Here is a 13,685-nt window from a genome sequence, read left to right as displayed (position 1 = left end):
GCATAATGATTGGATTCTCTTCAGTAAAAAGCAGAAAAAGAAAGGTAGAGATGACATTCCACGCATAAAACCATTATGCCCTAATGGCAAACATAATCCATATAAACAAAGAACCAGGAGGTCCACCCTGTTCCGAAAAGCAAACTCAATATTCTCAATTTCATCTAATCATCAACGTCACTCCCTCCTTTTATGAATCAACTTTTCTCTATTCCCCATGCACCACTCACCCAAAACCTAACCAAAACAAAAATAAAAAATAAAGTTTTTGGATTTCACCTGACATATTTTAAAAAAATTTCCCATCTTCCACTGAACTTTCACTGGGATTTTCTTGTGTTGTCCCTCCATTTTGCTCCCTGCAAGTACCAATGGGGATTTTCCATTTTCTCTGCCTTCAGCTTCTTGTCACCCTCGTGTTCTTTGAACCAGCTTTGTCTGCTGATGCAGATGTTTACTCAGAGGCTCTTTTGAGTCTTAAAAAAGAGCTTGTTGATGACCAGAACAGCTTGAGCGACTGGATCTTGAGCCCTGGAGGGGAAACCTCACCAGAGAAAGTAACTGCATGTTCTTGGTCCGGTGTTTCTTGCAATGAAAACTCCACATCAATCTTGGGTCTTGATCTATCCAGGAAAGGCCTTGGTGGTGAATTATCTGGGAAGCAATTCAGTGTCTTCAAAGAGGTGACTATTCTAAACCTCAGTGCCAATTCTTTCTCTGGGCAGCTTCCTGTGGGAATTTTCAATCTTTCTGGGCTGGCAACTCTAGATATCAGCAGAAACAACTTCTCTGGTCACTTCCCTAGCGGAGTCTCTGGTCTCAGAGACCTGGTAGTGCTTAATGCATTTAGCAACAGCTTTTCAGGCCCAGTGCCTGCTGAGCTCTCCCAGCTCGAACATCTCAAGGTCCTTAACTTAGCCGGTAGTTACTTCAGTGGACCGATTCCATCTGAATTCGGCTCGTTCAAGAGCCTCGAGTTCATACACCTTGCTGGGAATTCCCTGAGTGGGAAAATCCCCCCAGAACTAGGGAAGCTCCAGACAGTGACTCATATGGAGATTGGGTACAATTCCTATGAGGGAAGCATCCCGTGGCAATTGGGTAACATAAGCGCGATCGAATATCTAGATATCGCGGATGCGAACCTATCCGGGCTGATCCCAAGTGAGCTCTCCAATCTCACCAAGCTTCAGTCCCTTTTCCTCTTCAAGAATATGCTCACTGGATTGATTCCAGGAGAGTTCAGCAGAATGATCTCCCTCACTGACTTGGATCTTTCGGTTAACCTGATTTCGGGCCCAATCCCCGAGAGCTTCTCGGAGCTGAAGAATCTGAGGTTGCTGAGCCTGATGTATAATGAGATGAATGGTACTGTTCCTGAAGGTATTGCTGACCTTCCATCACTTGAGACCCTCCTCATATGGAATAATTACTTCACCGGGTCACTTCCAAGCAGTTTGGGGAAGAACATGAAGCTTAAGTACATTGATGTCTCCACCAACAGTCTGGTAGGTGCTGTTCCACCTGATATCTGCTCAGGAGGTGTTCTTATCAAACTGATCTTGTTTTCAAATAAATTTGCGGGCAGTCTTCCTCCGTCTCTCTCGAACTGTTCTTCCCTTGTTCGTCTTCGGCTGGAAGATAATTCATTATCAGGGGAGATCTCTCTGACATTTAGCCTTCTTCCTGACATAACGTACATAGATATATCAAGGAACAATTTTACTGGTGGAGTGCCTGCAGAAATACACCAAGCTTCAAAACTCGAGTACTTCAACGTTTCCTACAACTCGAGGCTAGGAGGATTCATCCCAGAAGAGATATGGTCTTTGTCATTTCTTCAGAATTTCTCCGCCTCCTCTTGTAATATTTCGGGGAACGTTCCTTCATTTGATTCATGTCAATCACTTTCGGTCATTGAGCTGAATGGTAACAGTTTATTCCAATCACTCCCCAAAAGTGTTTCTAGATGCCAGGCTCTTGAAAGGATCGACTTGAGTAACAATCACCTGACAGGCCTTCTACCCAAAGAGCTCGCAAGTCTCCCTACTTTAAGGGTTCTCGACCTGTCACACAATAATTTCACTGGTCCAATACCAGCAAAACTTGGTGATCTTTCGAGTTTGCAATATTTGAATGTGTCTTACAACGATTTCACCGGTTCAATCCCCTCGGAGAAGGTGTTCAGGTCAATGGATGGAAGTGCCTTTGCTGGAAACGCGAGACTATGTGGAGAACCTTTGAGGCAATGTCCTGGTTCAGTGGCCATACAGGGAGCAAAGGCACAGGCAAGCTTCTGCTGGTTCTGCTACTATGTGTGGGAATAGTTGCTTTATTTGCAGCACTAGCTTTCGGGTTATTTTATTTCCGGAAAGGAAATAAAGGCCAGTGGAAAATGGTTTCCTTTGATGGGCTTCCTCGATTTACAGCTAAAGATATTCTGAAAAGCTTCAGCTCTGCAGAATCCGTAGAATCAACAACTTCGCTACCTGCCTTGGTATGCAAAGCCGTTTTGCCCACAGGAATCACTGTATTTGTGAAAAATATGGAATGGGATGCCAAAAGAATGAAGGCCATGATGGAATATATCACGAGAATGGGCAATGCAAGGCATGTGAATTTGATTAGGTTGCTAGGTTTCTGTTACAACAAACAGATGGCCTATCTGTTGTATGATTACCTGCCAAATGGGAATTTGGCTGAAAAGATGAGAATTAAGAGGGACTGGAGTGCCAAGTACAGAATTGTGATGGGTGTTGCAAGGGGCCTCTGTTTCCTCCACCATGATTGTTATCCTGCTATTCCCCATGGAGACTTGAAGTCGAGTAATGTGGTGTTTGATGAGAATATGGAACCGCGTTTGACAGAGTTTGGACTCACTTATCTGGTCCGGATGAACAAGGGTTCAATGGGAGGAACAGTTTCTAACCTGGAAGCAGGTAAATTGACCTAAACACTATCCTCACATAGTTCATATATTGGATGTTGATGTTATAGATTACTTACATTCGACAAAGTTGATTTCCGGGTGTTAACTGAACGAAAGGAGCCATCTACAGAAATTCAAAAAATTGACCATATCTTAGAGAATGTCATTATGCCCCAAGGACCTAAGTTTCTGTACAGATGGGTGCATCATATGATGAGTTGTCGAAGCAAAAAGCTTTTAGTTCATCTCTAGAGTAACAATTCTTTTGTGATCAGACATGGAATATTAATCAGTGCACAATCAGATACATAATGTACAGCTGAATCAAACTAGCAGTGGGTGGATCCCATCTGCAGAATTCTCTTAAATCATTTTCCTATCATTGTCTCAACCCTGCATCAAATTGATTCTTTTCTCTGTCCTCGTTTGACAACAGATAACAATGCCATACGGGAGCAGCTCCAAATGGATGTTTACAACTTTGGGGAGATCATTCTAGAAATTTTGACGAACGGAAGGTCGGCAAATGCGGTGGGAAGCATACGGAGCAAGCCGAGGGATGTTCTTGTGAGGGAAATCCTCATAGAGAATGAGGTCGGTACCGATCGCTCATTGCAAGAGGAGATAAAATCAGTGCTTGAAGTCGCCATGCTCTGCATACAAAACAGGGCATCTGACCGACCATCCATCAGCGATGCACTGAAGCTCCTGTCAGTGTTGAAGCCACCAAGAAAGTGACGCCTGCACAGGAGTAATACCAATTCACCATGAAAGTCTTGAGTGTTTTGTCAAATAGCTATTATAGAATACCTGATTGCTTCTTAATTTTCAGCATGAAAGTGCTTGCTGTTCTAAAAGCCCCCAAACTATAGTCTTGTGTATTCCTAGAGAATAGTACTGAGTGTCATACTTCTTCCCCTCCCCTGCATTAAGCAAATGAAATATCTACCAAATTTGGTGTTTCTCGCAAACTGATGACATGAAACCCAAACTAATCTGTGTAACCGAGCAGAGGAGTCTAAGAGCTGAAAGGTGTGGAAAGAGTTGATCATATCAGTAAGAAGAAGATATGCATGAGCAACTTAACAGAGACCAGTAAATAAAACCGGGATCGTGCTGTTTCCACCAAAGTTCCCATCTTTGAGGATGATGGGAAATCAAAAGCAACACTTTTTCTGGAAATGCTTGACCTGGAGGGCAAGGACATGATTCAATTTGCAAAACACAGAATGAGAAACGCTCTTCTTTTTTCCTGTTTCGGGCCCTTATGTAGGTTGAATATGGACTCAGGTGTTCATCATCATGCTGCAGTTTCTTGTCTGATTTATCATCACTCCACTGCACTTCCCTTTTCTCTCTGGCCATTTCATCGTATGAGAAGAAGGAAAACAAGAGAGAGAAAAAGGAATGATTTTGCTCGATATGTTCATGATTTCTTGGGCCAGATTTGAGTCCATACAAAATTACAACGTTTGCTCAGCTCAATTCAAGGTTGTTCTTGCGCTCGGAAGTTTCAGGCTAAGCGCCTCCACGACGCCCCCGAAGCTCTCGAACTTGTGGCCCACCACGTCGACCCCGACCCCCAGCCTCTCCGCCCCCGCCGCCGTCACCGGCCCGTGCGCCGCCACCACCAGCTCCGGCCACCTCCTCCTCACGTCCTCCCACTCCCACCCGAAACCCTCCCTCAGGCTCCTTAGCAGGCCCTCCACTTCGCCGCTGCTGGTGAAGACGATCGCATCCAACCCCTCCCCCCCGTCCCCTCCTCTCCTCACGATCGCCCCCGCGCAATCCTCCCCCAGCCACCGCGTCTCGTACGCCGCGACCCTGACCGCCGCCCAGCCGTTCGCCTCCAGGTCGCCGATGAACTCCGGCACCACCGGCGGCTCCTCGATCCCGACGACCAGGGGGACCGGGCAGAGGATCCTCCTTCCGTCGCCTCGCCCGAGCGAGTCCGCCAGCCCCCGGGGGCTCGCGACCTGGGGGACGAGGGTCTCGATCCGCCGCGGGTCGGCGCAGATCCTGGACAGGAGGTCGGCGTCCAGGAGCTCGGAGTCCCTGCCGAGAGCCGCCACGACGAAGGCGCCGCCGTCGGGGCCCAGGAGCGGGGCCGGGAGGCCGGCGAGGGCGGCGGAGAAGGCGGCGATGCCAGCGCGGGAGGTGAAGGCGACGGCGGAGAATGGCTCGAGCGCCGGCGGCCGGAGGTGGGAACGGAGGGAGGAGACGGTGTGCGGGGTCGGGCCCACGGAGAGGGTGGGACACCAGAGCGGGGCGTGGCCCTTGAGGGCGAGGAGGCGGGAGAGCCGCGGCGCGTAGTTCTGCGGCGTCGTGAAGGCCACGGTAGCCGGAGGAGGAGGAGGAACGGCGGCGGCGGTCGCGGCGGCGGTTATGGCGGAGGATGATAGCGTGGCCATGGGGGAGCGTGCGTCATGGGCCAATCGTTGGTTGCATATCTTTAGCGGTGGTGGTGATGGGCGGGTCGGGCTCGGATCGCGACCGGCATTTTCGGGTCAGCGGATCGCTTTCGTGTGTGAATTAATATCACGTGTGCGTAGGAAATCTGACGGGCTAATAAACAATTGTACGGATTTTGGGATTTGTCGGATTACATTTTCTTTCGGTTTGGTCTGGTCGGGTTGGGTCAGGAATTGGGTATTGATGGTCTTATTCTCAAAGGTGCGAATTCCCGTGATCCGGGTTATATCCATTTGACGGGCTTACTATATATGTCGGCAATGCTTCCTGTTCTCTCTTCATTCGCAAACGAGCCTTCCGCATGAATCGGCGTCAGCATATAACATGATGTCGGGTCGCGTTTTCCTTTTGTGTGTTCAAGTCGGGTCGTGAATTGAGTCATGATGGTCTTGTCACGAACGGAGTGAACTCTCGTGATCCTGTTGCATCTTCCCTGTTTTTTTTTCGTCTTTTGGATGGGGACACTTGGCCAAAACAGTTAATATTGAGTTGGATATTCCGCGTCGACCCAACTAACTGTGCCAATCATGAAAATTGTGATCGACTTATTTGAAAATGCTTGAAAAGTGATATTATGTTATCTTACTTATTTTACAAACGCATTTCAATGTACCTCAATCGATTTCATATGCTAACGTGCCGAATCTTATGGAAAGGTTTATTCGATTGATTCGCGTGCAAGCTAATCACGCATCATAAATAGAAAGGTAATGAAAAAAAACAAAGAGGTATTTTATGGGAACATTTCCAAAAGAAGGTGCATTTGTGCCAAAGCAAAATAACGCCAAGGTGAGCAAAGGATCAAAAAGTATCGAAAGGAAAGAATAAGAAGATGAAGGTGATGCACAACTTGCCATGTGGTCTTACACGGATTAATGTGGATGACTCGTTCACGAATGAAGAGAGAATAGGAAGCAGCACCGACATATGTAGGAACATATTCCAAGAAGATCGTGGCCGGGAACGATCCGTTGATTACGAATGAAGCAAACTCCCATGGTCCTGTTGCATCTTCCTTTTTTCTTTCTTTGGATGGAGACGCTTGGTCAGAACAGTTAGTGTAGAGATGGATGTTCCCCGTCGGCCCAACTAATTATGCCGATCATGAAAATTGAGATCGACTTATTCGCAAATGCTGGAAAAGTGATATTATATCATCTTATTTATATTGCAAACGCATGTCAATGTACCTCAATCGATTTTATAGGTTAACATCCAAAATCTTACGGAAAGATTTATTTGATTGCTTCACACGCAAACTAATCACACATCGTAAATAGAAAGATAATCACATAAAAAACAGAGAGGTAATTTGTCGAAACATTTCCGAAAGAGGTGCCATTGTGCCAAAGCGGGATAACACTATGGCGAGCAAAGAATCAAAAACCATAGAAAGGAAAGAATTGAGAAGATGAAGGCGATGCACAGCTTGTAATGTGACCTTTCTTCGATTGTTTACCAGTATATGTTCCTAACTTGCTCCTTTAACTTGATTCTTTGTTGAGGATAAAAAAAGATAAAAGATAAAAACTTGCTTCCTTGTTTGTGTTGGTGGGTCGGTAGTTCGGCGGAGGCGGTCGTGGCAGATGATGATACTGTGGCCATTGGAATGTGAATCATTTAGCCAATCATTGGCATGTCTTTAGTGATGATGGTGGATTGGGCTTGGATCGCGACTGAACATATCTTGGGAATGGATTGTGGCGTGATGAATTCAATCAAGTATGGCTAATTATCTAAGAAGCTGTATCACTGTATGGATTTGGACATCAACTTTTGATTTGCGTTAGCGTAATAGCATCATGTCAAGTTGTCCATTTTATATGAACGGCATAAATTCTCGTCGCCATATTGCATTTTCTTTTTTATCTTTTCTTTGTCTTTGTAGGTGATACTTGTCATAAGGGTGAGCACTAGTCCCGATTCTGCTCAAAAATCAGACCGAACTAGTCATTTTAGGGGTATTCTCAGTTCCACACGAGGAGCCAAACTAATCGAATCAATCCAGTGTGCCATTTTCTTCCTCTTCTAATAAAGTTGCATCGAGGGTAGAGGCAAAACCCTAATCAAAAGGTCTTGACTAAGTCGGTTGTGATATTGTTTCTTCAGCATCTCCGCATTTGATAAGTTCCTTAAACAAAATTTGAACTTTCTGCTAGTTTTTTGGATTGGTTTCTTCCCGGTGCTTGTCTTCTTGTCCCCCTTAGACAAAGAACCCAAATGGTTGTCTCAGATAGGAAACACTAGAATTTTCTCGTGGAGAGTTTATGTGCAGCAAGAATTGAACAGGGATCTTGGTAATTGCCTATTGGGGCAAACAAGAATGAGATTAAAAGAGATAAATGTATTAAAAATTCTAAAATTTATCACGAAAGTGAAATTGATGGTAAACATACAAAAATGCAATAAAAATACCAAAACTTATCAAATTAGTACAATAGAGTTTTTCCATTTACTTCATCCAATTAAATTAACATAAAATGTTAACTTGAATTTTTTTAATTATTTTCTCCCTCCTAAGTGATATTGACCTTACTAAAATTTGAATATAAAAAACGACATCATTTTGGACTAAATACTACAACCTAATTAAATCAGATGATTTTTTTTTAAAGTCCATTTTTGAAAAGATACAAAAAATAAAACAAGCAATTTAAAATAGTAAAAAAAAAAAGTCATGTCAACATTTTTTTGTTAATCTAATTAGGGCGCGCATGACAACCATTCTATTCTAGAAATAATTTCTAGAACAGAAATAGATTTTTCTATTTTTATTTCTATAAAAGTTTATAAGCAAAAACAACCGTTTGATAACGACACAAAATTTCTACTCTAAAAATAAAAATTCGTTTGATAATGATATAAAATTTATTCCTTTCAAACGACGACGAATCGGCGAATGGCGGTGACGAATGCCGCCGCCAGCCATCGCCACCGCCGCCGATCGTTGAGCGCCAACCATTGCCACCGACCGTTAGCCAACCGATAGACGGTGGTCAACGGCAACGGATGAAGAACCGGTTGACGAAGAATGAGAAAAAATTTTTTTTCTCATTTTTGTTCTAGAAATAGAGTAGAAAATTTTTACTTCTAATTTCTATTCCAAACCTAATTACGGAATAGAAATATATTCCATAAATAAAAAATTAAATAAGTTTATCAAACGGATTTTTATTCAGAAATAAATCTGAAATAGAAAAATTATTTTTGAAATATAAATTATTGGTTGTCATGCACTCCCTTAGATTAAGTTAATAGAATGATTCGATTATATCAATTTAATAAATTTTAAAATTTAATTGCACTCTTTACATGTTTATGACTTAATTGTATTTAGAATTTTTAGTGTGCTTATCCCAAATTAAAATAAAGAAGTGAGGAGTTCGGATTACCGTGGATAGGGCGAGACACTTTAGAGGGAGGTTCGGCTTGTGAAGAGGGAGAAAGAGGAACAAAGTGAATTCGGGATTTGACTTTTCCATCAGTGTCCGTGCACCCGGCATCAAAACCATTAATTGCATGTAAAAATTGTATATCTGGGCTTCGAGACAAAAAGATGGAAAGAGACATCAAAACCATTAATTGCATGCACAAATTGTATAATTGCATGTACAAATTGTATATCTGGGCTTCGAGACAAAAAGATGGAGAGAGACATTTCAACATACTTTTTTTCCAAAGTAGCGGGATGATTATAACCTACTCCATTAAATTCCTCACAATAAAACTTAACAATTACGCCTACTTGTTCAACATTGTGCTTCAATTCTGCCCTTAAAAAAGGAACATCGACTTGAACAATTCCACTTCCATCTACAAAAGGCATATGACATACAAAATGATCATACCAATTATCTCAAAATAAAGGATGTCCTAACCATGCTTCGTACGTTATTTTTATTATGATTAATTTTTATCAAGCAATTGGTTTGAGTGGATAGGGTTGATTCTTGGTCCAACAAAATTGATAATCGACTTTGTCCGATCTAGTTTTAGTTTCTAAGGTAGGAACTGACCAATTCTTGAGCTAATTACCCCCAACCTATTTAGAACAATTTGCAAAGTATATTATATTATCTTATTTATAATTCCCTAATGCTCCAATCAAGTGTGCCAATTAAGAAAGTATGATTGACTTTTTTGAAAATGTTTGAAAAGTATATTATATTATCTTATTTATTTTGGAAACATGTTCAATATACCTCAATCAACTTTATAAGCCAAGAATCTTACAAAAAGGTTTATTTAATTGCCTCATGTGCAAGTCAACCACCGTAAACAAAAAGTGATCAAATAAGGTAAAATTTCTTGAAACATTTTTCGAAAGGCGTGCCTTTACGCTAAAGCCATATAACGCTAGACAGGAGCAAAGAATTAGAAGCATAGAAAGGAGATAAGAAGTAGATAATGCTGTATTTATAATGCCATCTTCTCCTCCCCCACTTAATACCTTTCTTTTTATATTTAATGTGCAACATGTCGAATTTAAAAAAAAAAAAAAATTATCGATTGCCTCATGTGCAAGCTGATCACGCATAGTAAATAAAAAGGCGGTCAAATCGTAAACAAAAATGTAATTTATCAGAACATTTTTGAAAGGCGGTGCCTTTACACCAAAGCCATATAACACTATAGGCTAGCAAAGAATAAGAAGCATAAAAAGGAAAGAAGAACAAGATGGTGTATTATTTGTAATGTCATATTCTCTCTTGCAACAAGTTTAAAACACTCAATCCCTCTCTTTTTATTTTGGGATATATTTAGTAGCAATTTTAGAATTTATCACAAAAGTACAACCGAGTCCTAATATTTTCGAAAAGCGTAATTAAGTCATAAAAATTGTCAAATTAAAGCAATTGAGTCATTTCGTTAACTCGGTTCAATTTAGCTAACAAAAAATGTTAACATGACTTTTTTTATTACTTTCTCTTTCTTACGCAGTGCTGATGTGGCCAAAACAAGAAAGATAACTCAAAATGGCATTGTTTTGGTCCAAATTTAATTTTTAATATAAGAATAAAAAAATTAAGAAAAAAAAGCCAAAAGCCAATTAGCACCCTTGCCGACCAACAATGGTGGGGCAAGGGTTGATCGGGGTCATCAAGCCTCGACTAGTGGTTGGATCGCAAGTGAGAGCCTATAGACCCTCACCCAGATCAAGCCAAGGATTATCACTGGTTGGGGCAACTTGTGAGGGCCTTTTGCTTTTCTTTTTTTTTTCTAAATTTAGTTTGATGTTTTAAATTAATTTAACTAATATTTATACTAAAAATTAAATCTAAATCAAAACAACATCATTGTGGGTTTATTTTTCTTATTTTGCCCACATCGGTGCTATGTATGAGAGATAAAAAAATACATCAATATTTATCGTTAACTAAATTGGGCGTAGTTAATAGAATGACTCAATTGCACTAATTTAATAAGTTTTAGAATTTGATTACACTTTTTAAAAGTTTTATAATTCAATTGCACAATTCGTGACAACCTTTAGAATTTTTAGTCAACATATCCCTTTTTATTTTTGATGTTGTAACATGTTGATTTTTTTTTTTTTTTTAAAAAAGTTGATTTGATTGCCTCACGTGCAAGCCGACCGCATACTGTAAATAGAAAGGTGATCGGATCGTAAACATAAAGGCAATTTAGCCGAACATTTTCGAAAGGAGCCGCCTTTACACCAAAGCCATATAACGCTAAAGGCGAGCGAATAAGAAGCATAAAAAGGAAAGAATAAGAAGACGATGCATTATTTGTAATGTCACCTTCTCTTCCATGACAAGTTTTAATACACTCAATTTCTTTCTTTCTAATTTTTAATGCTGCAACATGAACAAAAAAAAAGTTGATTTGCTTGCCTCACGTGCAAGCTTTGCACCAAACCCATATAACGGTAAAGGCGAGCAAAGAATCAGAAGGCATGGAGAGGAAGGAATTTGCACAACGTGCAATGCCATCTTCCCTTCTTAATACGCACTCGATCCCCTTTTTATTTTATTTTTTTTAATGTTGTTTGGTCGTCGCCAGTCCCACGTTCCCATCCCGACTTGCTCCATAAGTACCTGTTGCGTTGGTGGGTCCCACCCCCTAATCCAGGTATATTCTCGGACCGGATACCATACAAATGATAATAGTATAATAATAATAATAATAATAATAATAATTCCTCGTGTTGCCGACCAGGCAATAAATCTATTTGCGTTATAGTGTTATTTTTTGAATTTTTAAATGTTTTCCTATGGCGCTATTTTATATAAATTTTCCTCAGAAATTCTTCACGGACCCTTGGGAAGCAAGGCGATCCAATCCCCAATCCCAAAGTGTTTGACCGTTGTCTAATTGTTAATATGCGTACATAGTCAAAGATGTTTTTTTTTTTTTTTGAACAGGCATAGTCAAAGATGTTAAAGTAGAAAAGTAAAGCTCTCGATGGATTCTTATTACCATAGAAAAGCGTATTTAATAAATGAATCCAATTAAAGTATTTGTCCAAAAATTGCAACTTTAATAAATAAGAAACGAGACGGAATTATCAAAATCTAGAATTCAACGAATTATATCTTGATCTATTTGAAGCAAAATCAACTCGAGCCTTATTCTAGTTATATAGAATACCCGAATTGGTCGATAATGGCCAACTTTACCGATAATCTTTTTAACCGATTTAACGAATTATACCTTGATCTATCTAATTGGATTTTTTTTTTTTTGGTCGGTAAATTGGGTTTATTACTCACTAGCCAATGTATTGTACAAAGCACAAAAATTAATTATCTATAGGCCAACAATATTAGAATACATGAAAACAATAACAATTATTGAAATATATTGAAAAAGATTATAAGTTAAAACGAAGTGTCTAAGGCGTGCAAGCACCATCCTTAAAATAAATCTATCCATTGGAGTACGAAAGTCAATGATTATAAGGAAATAGGTATAGTGTGTATAGCCCAACAATGGAAATAAAAATATATAAGGAAAATAGGAATAAAGAAATAAAGATATTCTAGTTTTAAAATATTGATATCACTTTCTAATTATATTTGAAGAAGCAATTTATAAGTAAAAGAAAGAGAGGGCCATTAAAAAAAACAATTATAATAAATTGGTATTTATTGAAGAAGATGACCGTTGTATAACCGTCATAAAATAAATTCAATTTTGTAAACTGTTAGAAAGCCGTTATATGGTCGTTACATGACCGTTAAATAACCGTTATAAAACATTACAAAACTATTTTATATTAATGGCGGACAAAAATAATTGTAAATTGATAATGGTAAAAAATCATTACAAAAATAGAGCTTTTAATATGTCAAAACTACTGAAATATCCAATAATTTATTAGGACATTTTCGAAAGAAGGCACCTTCACGCCAAAGCCAAATAACGCTAAAGGCGAGCAAATAATCAAAAAGCATATACATGAAATTAGAAGAAGAAGAAGAAGAAGGAGATGACTATGCAGTATTTGTAATGTCGTCTTCTCTCTCGTGACAAGTTTAATACACCTAATTCATTTCTTTTTATGTTTGACATTACAGCGCGTTGAATCTTACAAAAAGGTTTATTCGATTGCCTCACGTGCAAGTCGACTGTTCATTGTAAGTAGAAAAGTTGGTCGGACTGTAAACGGAAAAAGTAATTTATCGGGACATTTTCGAAAGGAGACGCCTTTACACGAAAGCCAAATAACGGTAAAGGCCGAGCAAAGAATCAAAAAGCATATAGAGGAAGGAATTGCATAATTTGTAATGCCATCTTCTCTTCTTAATACACACTTAATCCCTTTTTACTTAATTTTTAATGTTGTTTGCTCGTCGTCAGTCCCACGTTCCTGACTTGCTCCCTAAGTACATGTTGCTTTGGTGGGTCCCACCCCGCAATCCATGTATTTTCTCGGACTGCGTACTCTGCCAATAATAATAGCATAATAATAATAATAATAATTCCTCATGTTGTTGAGCAATAAATCTATTTGCGTTATAGTGTCATTCAATCTCCTCAATTTTTATTTTTTATTTTTGAATTTTAAATGTTTTCCTTTGGCCCTGTTTTATATATAAATTTTCCTCGGAAATACTTCAGGGACCCTTGGGAGGCAAGGCGATCCAATCCCCATTCCCAAAGTGTTGACCGTTCTCTGATTGTTAATATGCGTATATAGTCAATGCTGTTGAAGTAGAAAAGTAAAGCTGTCAATGGATGTTTATTACCAAAGAAAAGGGTATTTAATGAATGAATCCAATTAAAGTATTCGTCCTAGAATTGCAACTTTGGTAAA

The 13,685-nt window shown here is 39.9% G+C and overlaps 2 protein-coding genes across 3 annotated transcripts; one reads left to right on the top strand and one right to left on the bottom strand.

Moving 5' to 3' along the window:
• The first annotated feature begins 267 nt into the window (after positions 1 to 267).
• LOC104436129 (leucine-rich repeat receptor-like protein kinase TDR) lies at positions 268 to 3,900 on the top strand. The gene is given in 3 exon segments (XM_010048856.3): positions 268 to 2,268; positions 2,271 to 2,939; positions 3,366 to 3,900. Coding segments are annotated over 3 exon segments (2,868 nt in total). The 5' UTR covers positions 268 to 371; the 3' UTR covers positions 3,668 to 3,900.
• On the bottom strand, positions 3,063 to 5,505 carry LOC104436130. 2 transcript variants are annotated; one of them, XM_039308856.1, is made up of 2 exons: positions 4,023 to 5,505; positions 3,063 to 3,670 (listed from the first exon to the last, which is right to left on the bottom strand). In XM_039308856.1, exon 1 carries the CDS (start codon positions 5,338 to 5,340, stop codon positions 4,411 to 4,413), a length of 930 nt encoding a protein of 309 aa, XP_039164790.1. In that variant the 5' UTR covers positions 5,341 to 5,505; the 3' UTR covers positions 3,063 to 3,670; positions 4,023 to 4,410. The 2 variants fall into 2 exon arrangements, with proteins under 2 accessions (XP_039164790.1, XP_039164789.1); XM_039308855.1 differs by having other exon boundaries at positions 3,072 to 3,670; positions 3,740 to 5,505.
• Between the last annotated feature and the right edge of the window lie 8,180 nt (positions 5,506 to 13,685).

Source organism: Eucalyptus grandis, chromosome 3 (assembly GCF_016545825.1).
Source record: "Eucalyptus grandis isolate ANBG69807.140 chromosome 3, ASM1654582v1, whole genome shotgun sequence".
In the NCBI taxonomy this organism is placed as follows: domain Eukaryota; kingdom Viridiplantae; phylum Streptophyta; class Magnoliopsida; order Myrtales; family Myrtaceae; genus Eucalyptus; species Eucalyptus grandis.
Note: the sequence above shows the minus strand (reverse complement) of the source record. Positions and strands in the feature narration are given on the sequence as shown.

What these genes read in the sequence shown, in the direction of transcription:
- LOC104436130 (XM_039308856.1), bottom strand. Translation starts at nt 5,340, where the DNA reads ATGGCCACGCTATCATCCTCCGCCATAACCGCCGCCGCGACCGCCGCC.